This window comes from Canis lupus, chromosome 14, assembly GCF_003254725.2.
Source record: "Canis lupus dingo isolate Sandy chromosome 14, ASM325472v2, whole genome shotgun sequence".
Lineage (NCBI taxonomy): Eukaryota > Metazoa > Chordata > Mammalia > Carnivora > Canidae > Canis > Canis lupus.
The window spans coordinates 13800379-13813011 of NC_064256.1; the positions used below are offsets into that span (position 1 = coordinate 13800379).

Here is a 12633-nt window from a genome sequence, read left to right on the forward strand (position 1 = left end):
AAGATACCGGCTCTCGCAGCTGCACAGTTGGGACGCTTCGGTGCCCAGGAGGCCCGGCAGCGATGACCTCTCTTCTGCCCTCCCCGCCCCCTTCTTCCGGCTCTAGAGGACCTCGAGGTCACGAGGTCGCGACAGTCCGCACCGTCGTGGAGACGAGCGGGACGCGGGGAAAGAACTACATTTCCCAGCTGACTCTCCGGCGCGCGCCCCTGCCCGCGCGCGGGGGGCGAGTGCACCAGGCGCTCGCTCCCTGCTGAGCGCTCGTCGCCCGCCGGAGTCTTTGCCATGGGATGAGGTGGGAGGCGCTAGAAACCACTTAGCTACAGCCAACCGCCCAATGCAGCACTCGCTCGCTCCCCCCGCCAGCGGAAGCGCCCGCGGAGCACAATGCAGCACTGAGGCAGCGCCGCGGCGGAGGCTGCAGCGCCACGGCCGCCGCAGCACCGGCCGGGACTGGGAGGGGGCGGCCGAGGCGAGCCGGGGGGCGCGGGCCCCGGGAGCCGGACCCTGCTGCAGGGGCATGAGGAGCTGAGCGTCTGGAGCGAGGCGGGCTGACGGCAGCACCATGCAGGCGGCGGCGGCGGCGGCGGCCGCGTCCGTGCCCTTCCTGCTGCTCTGCGCCCTGGGGACCTGCCCCCCGGCGCGCTGCGGCCGGGCAGGTAAGTTCGCCTCCCTCTGTGGCTTCGGGACGTACCATTTTCCAGGAGTCTTTGCAGACCTCTAGCGCGCTGGAGACGGCCGTCCCCGTTTCCCGAGTGCGCGGGGAGATTTTTTTTATTTGGAAGGGTGGTGAGAAGTGAAGCAAAAATACATGTGTGGGGGCGCGCGGATGCCTTAGAAGCCCTCGGTCAAATGCCTGTTTTTCCTCTTCTGAAGAAGAGGAATGCGGAGGATGGGAAAGGGGTGCTGTGCCTCTGGGCCCGATCCTGGGTGATCTCAGATGAGCTGGTCCAGGGCTCTTCGGCTGGCGTCCCTGCGTCTTCCCCAGACAGGGACGCGGAGGGAGGGGGCGGCGGGATTTGCATCGCCGAGACGTCGGACCGCGGGAGGGAAGAGTCCGTGTGGGTCAGGGTCATTATCTTCCCCTTGCCTCCCCACTCCCTCCGTACCCTTCTGCTGCCTGGAGGAGACGCCTCGTTGACGGAGCTGGAGAGGAGGGACGAAAACCGCTTCCTGGAGCGCCAGAGCATCGTGCCACTCCGGCTCCTCTACCGCTCGGGCGGCGACGACGAAACTGGACACGACGCGCTCGACACGCGGGTGCGGGGCCACGCCGCCGGCGGGCAGGTGAGCGGCGCGGTCGGGGCGGGGGCGGGGGCGGGGGCGGGGGCTGGGCGCGGCCTGGCCCACCCTACCGCGCGTTTGCTCTCCGTCGCCCTGGAGATGCAGCGTCTTCGCTGAAACGAGCGCAGTCCTCTTGCGAGACATACATGGCGCTCTCTGCAAAAAAGAAGGGAGTGGGGGGAGCCAACCCCCCCAAAGAACCACAGGCCGGAGCTTTGCTGGAGCGGAGTTTGGGCGGGATGTCTTCGGCAGTGGCAGTGCGGCATTCTGAGCGCAGGGGTGGACACCCTCTCCCCTCTGTCGGGCAGGAGCCGGGCTTAGGCAAGAAGGGTTATAGGCTTTGGATAGGATTTGTATCACCATTATTGTGGTGCTTGTTTTAATCCTCGAAAAGACTTCATACGTGATTTCAACCAAGGTTAGTACTGTAGGAAAAAAAAAAAAAATCAAGAGACAGACCTAGAAATCCCTAACTAAAACTGTGAAAATAAGCTAAACTGCAGTGTTCTCAACTCACTCAGTTTCTGGACACCAGAGATGGACCCATTCACCTCCACTTCTCAGAAAAGGCGTCTCCTCCCCCATTTCTTCTTTGGTAGCAATCCTTTAGTGTAATTTGAACCGTGTTGTTTACTGGACATTTATAAACTATGTTTAAGAAATACTCTTTAAGTTTACCGTTTACCCACATTTAGATCAATATCACGCATCCAGAGCTAATGCCTGAAAACTATTTTGAACTTACTTGCTAAGATAGGTAATTATTTCCGGCTCTGTGAGCAATTTTTATATTCACATACATCAATCAACCTGGCAAAACAGTCCATTGACCTCTAAGTACATATTGTGGTAGGACTTGCTCATGTGGTTGAAAATGTAAACTTTGCTAATCTAAAGGCTGGTTGAACATTTTCACATGTGTAAATATTTTTATTAATACTATAAGATGTGCGGTCTTAAAAAAAAAAAAAAAAAGGGATGCCTGGGTGGCTCTGCGGCTGAGCGTCTGTCTTTGGCTCAGGGCATGATCCTGGAGTCCAAGGATCGAGTCCCGCATTGGGCTCTCTCCAAGGAGCTTGCTTCTCCCTCTATCTCTCTGCCTCTCTCTGTATGTCTCTCATGAATAAATAAATAAATAAAAATCTTTAAAAAAGCTGTACATTGATGCTGTGATAGTTATGGCATTTGATCTATATGTATAAAATATGTAAAAATAGAAAAATGCCATCTGTGTTTGTAGCCAAGGGCTTAGCTCTGTTGAAATTTTCATATAAGAAATTAATTTAAAGGGCTACAGTAATATCCTTCAAAGTTTGATTATGGTAGTAGAAAATCTAATGTGTCAAATTTTAATGAAGGATTCCATTATTTAATTTAATGTTTGATAAATACCTATTTTCCTTACATTTTGACTTGTTTTCATAGTAAAACTCAAGAATCAAAGGGCACTTTTATTTTTCAGTGAGAATTATTTCTGTGGAGGAATATTCTCTCACACATTTACAACTTTTGATTATGAAAAATTTCAAGCATTCACAAAATAGATTATAATGAACCCCCACCTTCAATAATTAGTGACTCATAGCCAGTTTTGTTTCATTTATCTCCTACCTATTTTCTTCCCTTCTTGTATTATTTTGAAGCAAATCATATGATTTCATTCATAAAAACTTTGTACTTTCAAAAAGATTCTTTCAAAAAATGTAACCATATTATACCTAATGTATAAATGTATATTATATATATAAATATGTTGTATGTGAGTATATTTGATAAATATATATAAATGTAATACACATTTATATTGGAGTTTGTTTAATCCAAGATCCAAATCATGTCTATAGATGGCAATTAATTTTTTGAGTCTATTTGTTTTTTTAAAGATCTGTTTATTTATTCATGAGAGACACAGACTGCGAGAGGCAGAGACACGGGCAGAGGGAGAAGCAGTCTCCTCGCAGGGAGCCTGATGCGGAACTTGATCCGGGATCCTGGGATCAGGACCTGAGCCAAAGGCAGGCGCCCAACCGCTGAGCCACCCAGGCGTCCCTTTGAGTTTCTGTAGTTTTTCCCTCTCTATTTCCTTGATTTTTTTTTTTTCCTTGCAATTTATTCATTGAAGATAGGGGGGTCTTTCATCCTGTAGTTTCCCAGTCCGAATTTTTGCTGAGAGAGTCAGTACATTAAATCACAAAAACTTTCTTGGAGAGAAAGGGCAACAGAAGGAAGTAGAAATGAAGAAAAAGAAAACTGCAGAATTGAACCTGGAAACTCCAAGTCTCTGCCTGGTGCTGGTGGTGTCTTTAGGTACCCTCTGCCCTTTACTGTGTTAGTGAAAGACCACCATCTTTGGCCAGTTTCCTTCTTTCCATTTATGGAGCACTACTCTGGCAGTTTTTGGATCATAGGCTTTTCCACTTGGGGCAGAAGATACTTTGGGTCTGTGCAATTTCTGTTTATTACAATAAAAAACCTCACAGTTGAGAAGAATGGCTTCTGGTGAGGAGTAGATAAACTGGTAGAATTAGGTTGAACAGTTGAAGAGATTACTCACATCAGGATTGAAAGTGAAGATACTGTCTTATCATCAAAGTAATATTTTAAATATATGTGTATTTTTTTTTTTAGAGAGAGAGAGAGAGAGAGAGAGAGAGAGAGAGAGAGAGAGAGATTCTGCTCATGAGTATGCAAGTGAGGGGGAGGGACAGAGAGAGATGAGAGAATCTCAAGCAGGCTCCATGCCCCAGCACAGAGCCCTTTGTGGGCTTCATCTCACAACCCTGAGATCATGACCTGAGCTGAAATCAAGAGTCAGACGCTTAACGTACTGAGCCACTCAGGTGCCCCTCATCAAAGTAATTATTATCTCAGTGCCTGGCCCCTGTGAGGTACACTCAGTGCATCTGGTTGGATGTCTGGATTAGCTGGGGGACTGTTGCTGTTTACCATGCATTTTAAACTACAGTTAGAGATTGCTGACTACTAGGTCTGAATCTGGCAGTTACAGTTGTTAAGACTTAATTGCCAAATGCCAAATTTTCCTATGATTAGGGAACTAAGTTTTCCTCCATTTTTGGTTTCATTGAGGACTGACATTGGACCTAAAAACTCAAGGTGATTATATATGGCCCTTATTATTTCTTGGTAATTACATAGGTAAAATTATGGCATCTTAGCTACCCATAGATATTTTTAGCAATTTCCTTTCTTCTTCAGGAATAAAATTGGGATGCCTTTCTATCATTTCACAAAACTCTCATATTCATTTGTTGATTTGTGTATTTAAAAGGCATTTATTTAGTTGAGCTCATACTGTGTATCAATTTTTGTACAAGGCTCTGGGGATTTAGAGATAAAAGACACAGTTCAAGCCTTTAAGGAATTTATAGACAAGTGGAAAGATGTATGAATGGATAAGCAGTTATCCTCTGCCCTTCTGTGTGATTTTCTGGAGGTGATCACAGGAAGCTATGGAAGCAGAGAAAACACAGTATTTAACCCAGGTGAGCAGTCAGGGGGCTCTATCTGGGGAGGTGCTATCTTAGCTGTGGTTTGAAGGTAAGTAGGAATTGGCCAGATTAAGAAAAGATGATGGGCGTATCAAATCAAAGGGGCACTAAGTAGATGGACGTATAGGGAGCAGGACACATTTTTGTTAAGTGCACATAGTTAAGATTTAAGGTACAGATGAGCCAAAACAGGAAAGCAGAGAGTAGCTTCTGCAGTACCTTTATGATTTTTGGAGGAATTTGGTTTGTCCTGGGAGCAATTGAAGGACTTGAGGAAGAAGAATTAACTGACCAAATTCATAATATTGAGGGATAATCCTAATTGTTAAAAATGAATAATTTTAATTTCAAAGAGTAAGTGAAAGTGGTTGTTCACTTTTGTTCATTGGTCAATGCTAATTCACATACTCATTAAGCTTCACAAGAGTTTAGTTACTAAATATATGGAAAATACTGTATAAATGAGCTTATAAAGCACTTAGAACAATGCTGGGTATATTGTAAGCACTATATGAGTTTTTGTTAAATAACATTTACTCCCTCAGGCCGTTCGAGTACTATTTAGAAATTTTATGACATCACTTTAATGCAAAAACGGTGCCCTAATTATCCGAATTTAACACATTCCCAGAAGTAAGTTACAATTACTAAAATTTACATAACTAAGTGGAATCTAACAGTCCTAGAGGTGGAAGAGACCTCGCAGGTCATGTAACCTAATTCAGGAACTACTTCTTACCTAGTAAGATAAAGCCATTGACCTAGAGTAAGGAAACCAGGAATATATTTAATGTTTCAAAAAGCTCACAAGAACTATTATGGTATAAAACACCTTAATTTTACTCTTAATGTGTCCTAGTTTCAATTTTCAGTCACTAGGTAGAGAAGATTACTTATGGGGGGCACCTGGGTGGCTCAGTGGTTGAGCATCTGCCTTTGGCTCAGGTCATGATCCCAGGGTCCTGGGATCGAGTGCCACATCGGGCTCCCTGCAGGAAGCCTGTTTCTCCCTCGGCCTGTGTCTCTGCCTCTCTCTCTGTGTCTCTCATGAATAAATAAATCTTTTTAAAAAAAAGAATACTTACATGTTTGGTACGTTTGGAAGAGATTTTTCTTTTGCTTTTAGGGAAATATGGATAATTTGGTGTGAAATAATAATTCTGTTGATAATAGTCCATATGATAAAAGATTTCTTTACTACATGGCCAGTTACTTGAATGCATACTTTATTTTTATCCCAAGGTTAGGAAAGGTTATTTTGCCATAAAGTTCCAGAAATGATAGTCAAAGAAAGTATATTTGATTGTGGATAACCTTGCTGTCCTCAGGGTTGTCTACTTAGTCTAAAGTAATTTCAGTCCTGTAAATAGCACTCAGAACTAGAGTATTCAAATTATTCTTCTTCTGACTTGAAGTTATTTGTGCTGAAGGAATTGTGTGTTTGTGGATAAATGGATAAAATGTTTTCAATTGGGGATCTATATGGGCAACATAGTACATACTGAGCCTTAGTGATGGTTTCATACTGATAATCACTTAATTGCTATTTTTAAGAAAAAGCACCTAATGGCTACTTTTAAAAAATTATTGCTAGCCAAGCATGACATTTACTGTAGCATCAAAAATAGGTTACTAGGTGGTTTATTTTGATGTGTGTTCATCTCATAGATTTTCAGTTTTTCATCCAGTTGATTATATTTCTCTACAAGTAGCAGAATTTATTTTTGTCAGAAGTCTTTGCTGTCATTGAATAGATAGGCTACTTACTTCTCTCTTTCCTGATAGTGTTGTAGCTTCTCAAGTAGTCAGGTACCAAAAACAGATCTATAATTTATCATAGTTTTGATAATCAGTAATGCAAGATGGCAAGTTAGTGTGCTCCATTTTTATGAATATATTTATACATATGCCTAAGCATGCATGAGCTGTACTTAAAATTGTGCTGTTTCACTTGGGAGCACTGAGTCAGCTTCACGGTAAATTGTCTGTGGGACTGCTTTGCTTCTCTGGCGGAAAAGGGCTCCTAGGAATTACAGCTTTGGAAGTCTTTTGCAAGGTTAGCACAAACAATTTTTTTCTTCTTAATGTGCATTTGTTAAACCTAAGTAGCTCAATATTGATAAAGTTTTGCCACCAATCAAAACTTTGTTTGCTGCTATAAATAGGAAGGAAACATTTTCCAGCATATTTTTATTCTCCTACCAGCATTCATCTCTTAAAATTGAATAGTTAAAAGAAAATGATATTGAGGATTGTTGGAGTTTTCTTTAAGTCTTGGTTTTACTCTATGAGATCCCAATTTGTTTATATGTTTTGGGCATCTTTGAAGTTCTGTTTAATGATCTCACAGTGTATGAAAAGAACCCATCTTTCATCACTTGTTTACAGCTATACCTGGAAAACTATGAATGACTCTAAGAGCTTATGGGTTGATAAAAATCATTCTCAGTTGTATTTGCTTTCTCAAATTTCAAAGAATACCAAGAGTTCTATCATTTTTAATGAAGGGGCACTTCCTAAAAGTACATGGACAGAGGCCTGCTTTCTTGTCATGGCTCATTGAGAGCAAGAATCTGTAAGGTCAGTGTACTCAAATAAGGCCACATCTATCATTACGTTTCATGGATAAGATCCAAATGGAAAAGGATGTTAATTAAAGGAGGAAGGAGAGCAGTAGAGATAGGAACATTAAGTAGAATGGTGAGGAGGAAGGAAATAGAAAACAGGAAAAGAGAGAAGTGCTTATAGTACTTTTATCATTTATGTTATAATAGACACTAAAATACTTAATATACAGTAACTTATGCGGTTACTTTTTATGTGTGCAGCACTTCTTGGTATATGGTACACATTAATTCACTGCAGTCCCGTAAGAATCATATGACCGGTAATACCAGCTATAAGACCACAAAGCTGGTAAGTAGCTGAGAAGGGATTTGAATCCTGGCACTTTAACTCCACTGCACTGGCTCTGCTTAACCTCAGTGCTTAACTGGCCTTATGGTAGGAGGCCCAGAACATTTATTTAGATGTCATTCAATGGCAGTGAGGTCAAAGATTTCTTATATTTGTCCCATTGGAAGTATATATTTCTTGCAACTTGCAGAACACAGGAGGAATGCATCATATCTACTAACTTGAAAATGACTACATAGGGGCAGCCCTGGGTTCAGCGGTTTAGTGCCACCTTCAGCCCAGGGCGTGATCCTGGAGACCTGGGATCGAGTCCTGCATTGGGCTCCCTGCATGGAGCCTGCTTCTCCCTCTGCCTGTCTCTTTCTCTCTCTCTCTCTATATATATATATGTCTATCATGAATAAATAAATCTTTTTAAAAAATAAATGTTAAGTATCTTTATGTAGTCGTTTTTTTTTTTTTTAAGATTTTATTTATTTATTCATGAGAGACAGAGAGAGAAAGAGGCAGAGACACAGGAGGAGGGAGAAGCAGGCTCCATGCTGGGAGCCCGACGTGGGACTCGATTCCGTGACTCCAGGATTGCGCCCTGGGCCAAAGGCAGGCGCCAAACCGCTGAGCCACTCAGGGATCCCCAAGATACTTATATTTAAAAGGTGAAAAACACCTCTTGAAGGGCCAGTATTCTGTTTTGGAATCAGATATGTATACTTATTGTTATATCTTTCTTTGTAAATTGAAGATTTTTTTTTTTGTAAATTGAAGATTTTAATATTCATCAGTCAATACTAAAATTATGTATACCCTTTTGTGATCAAAGTTGCATAAAACAGAAACTTTAAATGCTAAACGGGGATCCATATTCCTTTCTTCAGAAGAAAAGAGACAGAATATCTTTTGTTGCTTCCTAGAGCAAGTAGCTCCACAGTCCCAAATGTCAAAGCCTTCAGCTGAAAGAGATACATAATCAGTAATAACCAAAATGATAGCTTCTTTGAACATCTAGTTGGATGTGTTTACTTAGGTAATAAAAGCCCTAGAAAGCAAATATTGAGGGAAAGAATTGAAAAATAAGAATTATTTTTAATATTAATATACCATATACAAGGTGCTGTGCTGAGTGATTTATGTGTTATCTTTTATTATGAAGGAGATATTATATCCATTTTATCACTGAGGCTACTGAGACTTTAGGAAGCTAATTAACCTGCCCAGGGTCATATAACCAATAAGCAGTAGAGTTGAGAAAAGAATTCTCAAAGAAAATGTTAGAGATCCAAGTAAAATAATCCTTTTGTAATATATACTGCTTATTTAACATTTAACCCATTCATCTTTGTGTTGGAGTCAACCCAACATTTCTTTAAGAACTCTTGGTCCTGCTCAAGTCTACTCTATTGCTAACTTCATTCAGGGGTGAATTGATGTCATCTTTAATGCTTATTTTGTGTCATCATTTTGAGAAATGGGTATAATTTCTACTTCTACCTCAGATATTCTTTAACCGCATAGAAATATTTGAATCTGCATCTAAATGTCAGCAGAGAATATCTGTACTCTGAGTACCTGTTGGAGTTTTATCTGCCAGAAGCTTACTTACAAGAAATTCTTTATGGGGTAAAAAAAGAGAAACTGTTTATGGGGAATTATCCTCTATTCCTCCATAGAATGCTGGCCTCACCTACTGAGATTCTGAGGTGAGAGTATTTTTTAAAAAAATCTCCCCAGTGGATTTCCAGTTTGTACGCAGGGTTGAGGAGCTCTGTGTATCCTTAAGTTTAAGAGATTTTTTTTTTTGTCTTAAATCTTTTTGGATTTAAGTTAGTCATAAGAGTTTCATATCTGAATCAGTATCAGTTTTCTCATTTGCATCCCTGAACTCTTCAATAGTTTACCAGACTTTTTCTAAAGGATATTTTGAAGGATATTGTAAGTAATCTTCCTGAGAATTCAATTACAGTATTAGTTGAAGTCTTGGGGAACTTTATGGATGGTGCCAGATCAGTCATGTAATTGTTTCTTTCCTTGAGTTGGATGCTAGAAGTTTAGAGGCAAATTGTGCTGTCCTCCAAAGCCAAAGTCACAGCATGAGTTTTCCTTCCAGCTTCATCCGAGCTCATCAGTGTACTCTGCATCATCCCCATTTCAGCTCAAGTCATCCGAAGTATCCTTTGACTTGGGATACTTTATCAATATGAAAAGTCATATCTGTACACATTTTCATTATGCATGCTATACTTAGATTAAAATATTCAAGCATAGGGGATCCCTGGGTGGCGCAGCGGTTTAGCGCCTGCCTTTGGCCCAGGGCGCGATCCTGGAGACCCAGGATCGAATCCCAGGTCGGGCTCCCGGTGCATGGAGCCTGCTTCTCCCTCTGCCTGTGTCTCTGCCTCTGTCTCTCTCTCTCTCTCTGTGTGTGACTATCATAAATAATAAATAAAAATTAAAAAAAATATTCAAGCATAGAAAAAGTAATTTCAGGTTTCCTCCATCTACTTTTCTGAAGAATTCCTACCCACTCCCTCTTCTCACAGCATGTTACATTGTTGTCTTCTTAGTACTTGCCAGCACTTGCCATCCTTTTTTTTTTTCTTTAAAGCATTTTTTTTACTTATTTTGGCGGGGGGTGGGGGGTGGTGGTATGAGTGAATGCTAGCAGGAAGGGGCAGAGGGAGAGGGAGAAAGAATCTGAAACAGACTCCACACTGAGCGAGGAGCCCCACATGCTGGTCTGTCCCATAATCATCAGATCATACCCTGAACCGAAATTAAGAGTTAGACTCTTAACCAACTAAGCCACCCAGGCACCCCTTCATGACCTTTTTTTTTAATGTTTGACTTATTCATTGTCTTTCTTCCAGTGTACCATCACTAAAATATAAAACTATGAGAATAGTGATCTTGTCTGTTTGTTCACGACATCTCCACTGCTAGCACAGGGTAGGTACTTAATAAATATTTCTTGAAGTTTCCTTTCTCCCCAGTTTCCTCATCTGCTTAAAATTTGTATTTTATTGTGTAAGTGTTCATGTAAACATCCCGAAGTCCTCTTTGGTACTGGATAGGATATAAAAGAATGAATATATGGATTAATTTTAGTCTTCAGATATTGAATTTATAGCCTCTTTGGATAATTATAATTATTTTACACATGATTAAAATAGAGTTCAATGTGCTGTATTTTTATTGTTTTACTTATTTTTCAATGTGTTATGTTTTAAAAAATACAAATACTTCATATATGAAAAAATGATTTTAGACTTCTAGTGGTCCTTTATTTCGAATTTCATCATTTGATTTGCTTTTAAGATCAAAATCTGTTTTGTTTTTCCTAGAACAGACTATTATATGTAATTTGATTTCAAAAATAAAAAAATGCCATACCATGACCCAGAAGCATCAGTAGTTACAACTGGGAAGAGGAGGAATAAACAACTTAATCCACTCCCTGACCCCACACTGTCAGCAATTTGTTTCTTTGTATTGAAGAGATTTTTCAGAATCATATTCATGTATCAGCAAGGGTAAATCAACATTTTTTCTCCTTTTTAAAAATCAATTTTGTACCAGAGCAATAGTTGTCCTTTTGCTGCATTTTTTTTGGTCCCAAGTAAAGAACAGTAGATAACTGTTTGAAGATAAGAAATCAATGAGGCTTTCCTGAAGATGGGCTTCAAGAGCTCACGTTTTGCAAGTGGCTTTAAAATTTTCTACCTGAGGCAGAAGTCCTGATTGATCACTTATTCGACTTGGCACTGACTCCTGTCTGTAGCCTATACCTCTATAGTTGGTCAGTTGCTCTTCTTATTTTGTTGTTGTTTTTTCCTTTTAAATAGGTTTGGTTGGGAGAAATTGCCTTCATTTCCTCCACTAGTGAGGTCAAGAGTCTGGTACACGTGATTTGGTACTCATGGTCACAGCTCACGCTTTGCTTTACGTGGTTTCTCTTTCTTTGAGCTAGATAGTAAGATGCTGCAGATGCAGCTGGCACTTCACAAAACCTGGTTCTGTAGATTTTTTTGTGAATCTCCTAGTGTATTTTTAATGCCTCTAGAACATACTGTCAGGGGTCTGGCCAAAACCCAGCTATGGATCCTCATGAGCATAATGAACTGTCAAGGTTACACATGGTAGTATTAAACTAAAGTGGGCTGGAAGAGCAGTTGGGTGAACAGTGATCTAGGGTCATCAGAACATGGGCAGGAGCAGGGTGTGGATAAAAGTGTGGTGGAAGGTAAGGCTCTGGGAGATCACAAAGCACTTTTAGGGAGAAGATAACTGGGGGTACTATGTTGGGTCCAATATCTTCCTGGCTCAACTAGAGCTCCCTGAAACAGTCTGAGGCACGATCTAAGTTTTTAATCTTAGACAGGTTTTAGTGATTAGGTCTACTCTTGATTTAGATCTTGTGTGTTTTGAAGCAAAGAAACAAAAAATAGATCTTGTGTTTTTAAGGACACCTGGTGTTTTTTAGCCTGACATGCTCTGATGGTACCTGTGATTTCATCCTCCCATGAGTTTTAAGTGTTTCAGAGGGAAGAAACCTTTTTCTTCTTCTTCTCTCACTCCTCCTCTTCTTCCTTTTCTTTTTCTTCCTATTATTCTTCTTCATTCTTCCTCCTTTCTTACTCTGTTGGTCATTTTGAGATGTCTGCAGGCTAGTGGGAGAGGATTTTACCTGGCCCACTCTTTGCCCTGTGTAGTAATTCAGACTGTAGACTCTGCCTCTCCTGGGTCAGGAAATGAGGCTTACTGAAAGATTGATGGCTTTTCGTGCTCTGAAAAATCACACTTAGTTTGTACTAAATGAGCAGCAGGCTCATTTTGAATGCCATGTTGTATACATTCAGTAAAGGTATGTTAAAGGTCCTTAAAAGAGTCCTTTTGGGATCCCTGGGTGGCGCAGCGGTTTAGCGCCTGC

The 12633-nt window shown here is 41.1% G+C and overlaps 1 protein-coding gene across 30 annotated transcripts in view; it reads left to right on the forward strand.

Annotated features, from left to right (window-relative positions):
- The first annotated feature begins 381 nt into the window (after positions 1 to 381).
- Positions 382 to 12633, forward strand: part of ADAM22 (ADAM metallopeptidase domain 22) — a 224413-nt gene continuing 212161 nt past the window's right edge. For 15 of the 30 annotated variants that reach the window (XM_025471454.3, XM_025471455.3, XM_025471457.3 and 12 more), the window contains exon 1: positions 675 to 1287. In XM_025471454.3, the coding sequence (XP_025327239.3) occupies positions 853 to 1287 (435 nt within the window). In that variant the 5' untranslated portion in view covers positions 675 to 852. The other 15 variants (XM_025471460.3, XM_025471466.3, XM_035698465.2 and 12 more) reach the window with 2 other exon arrangements.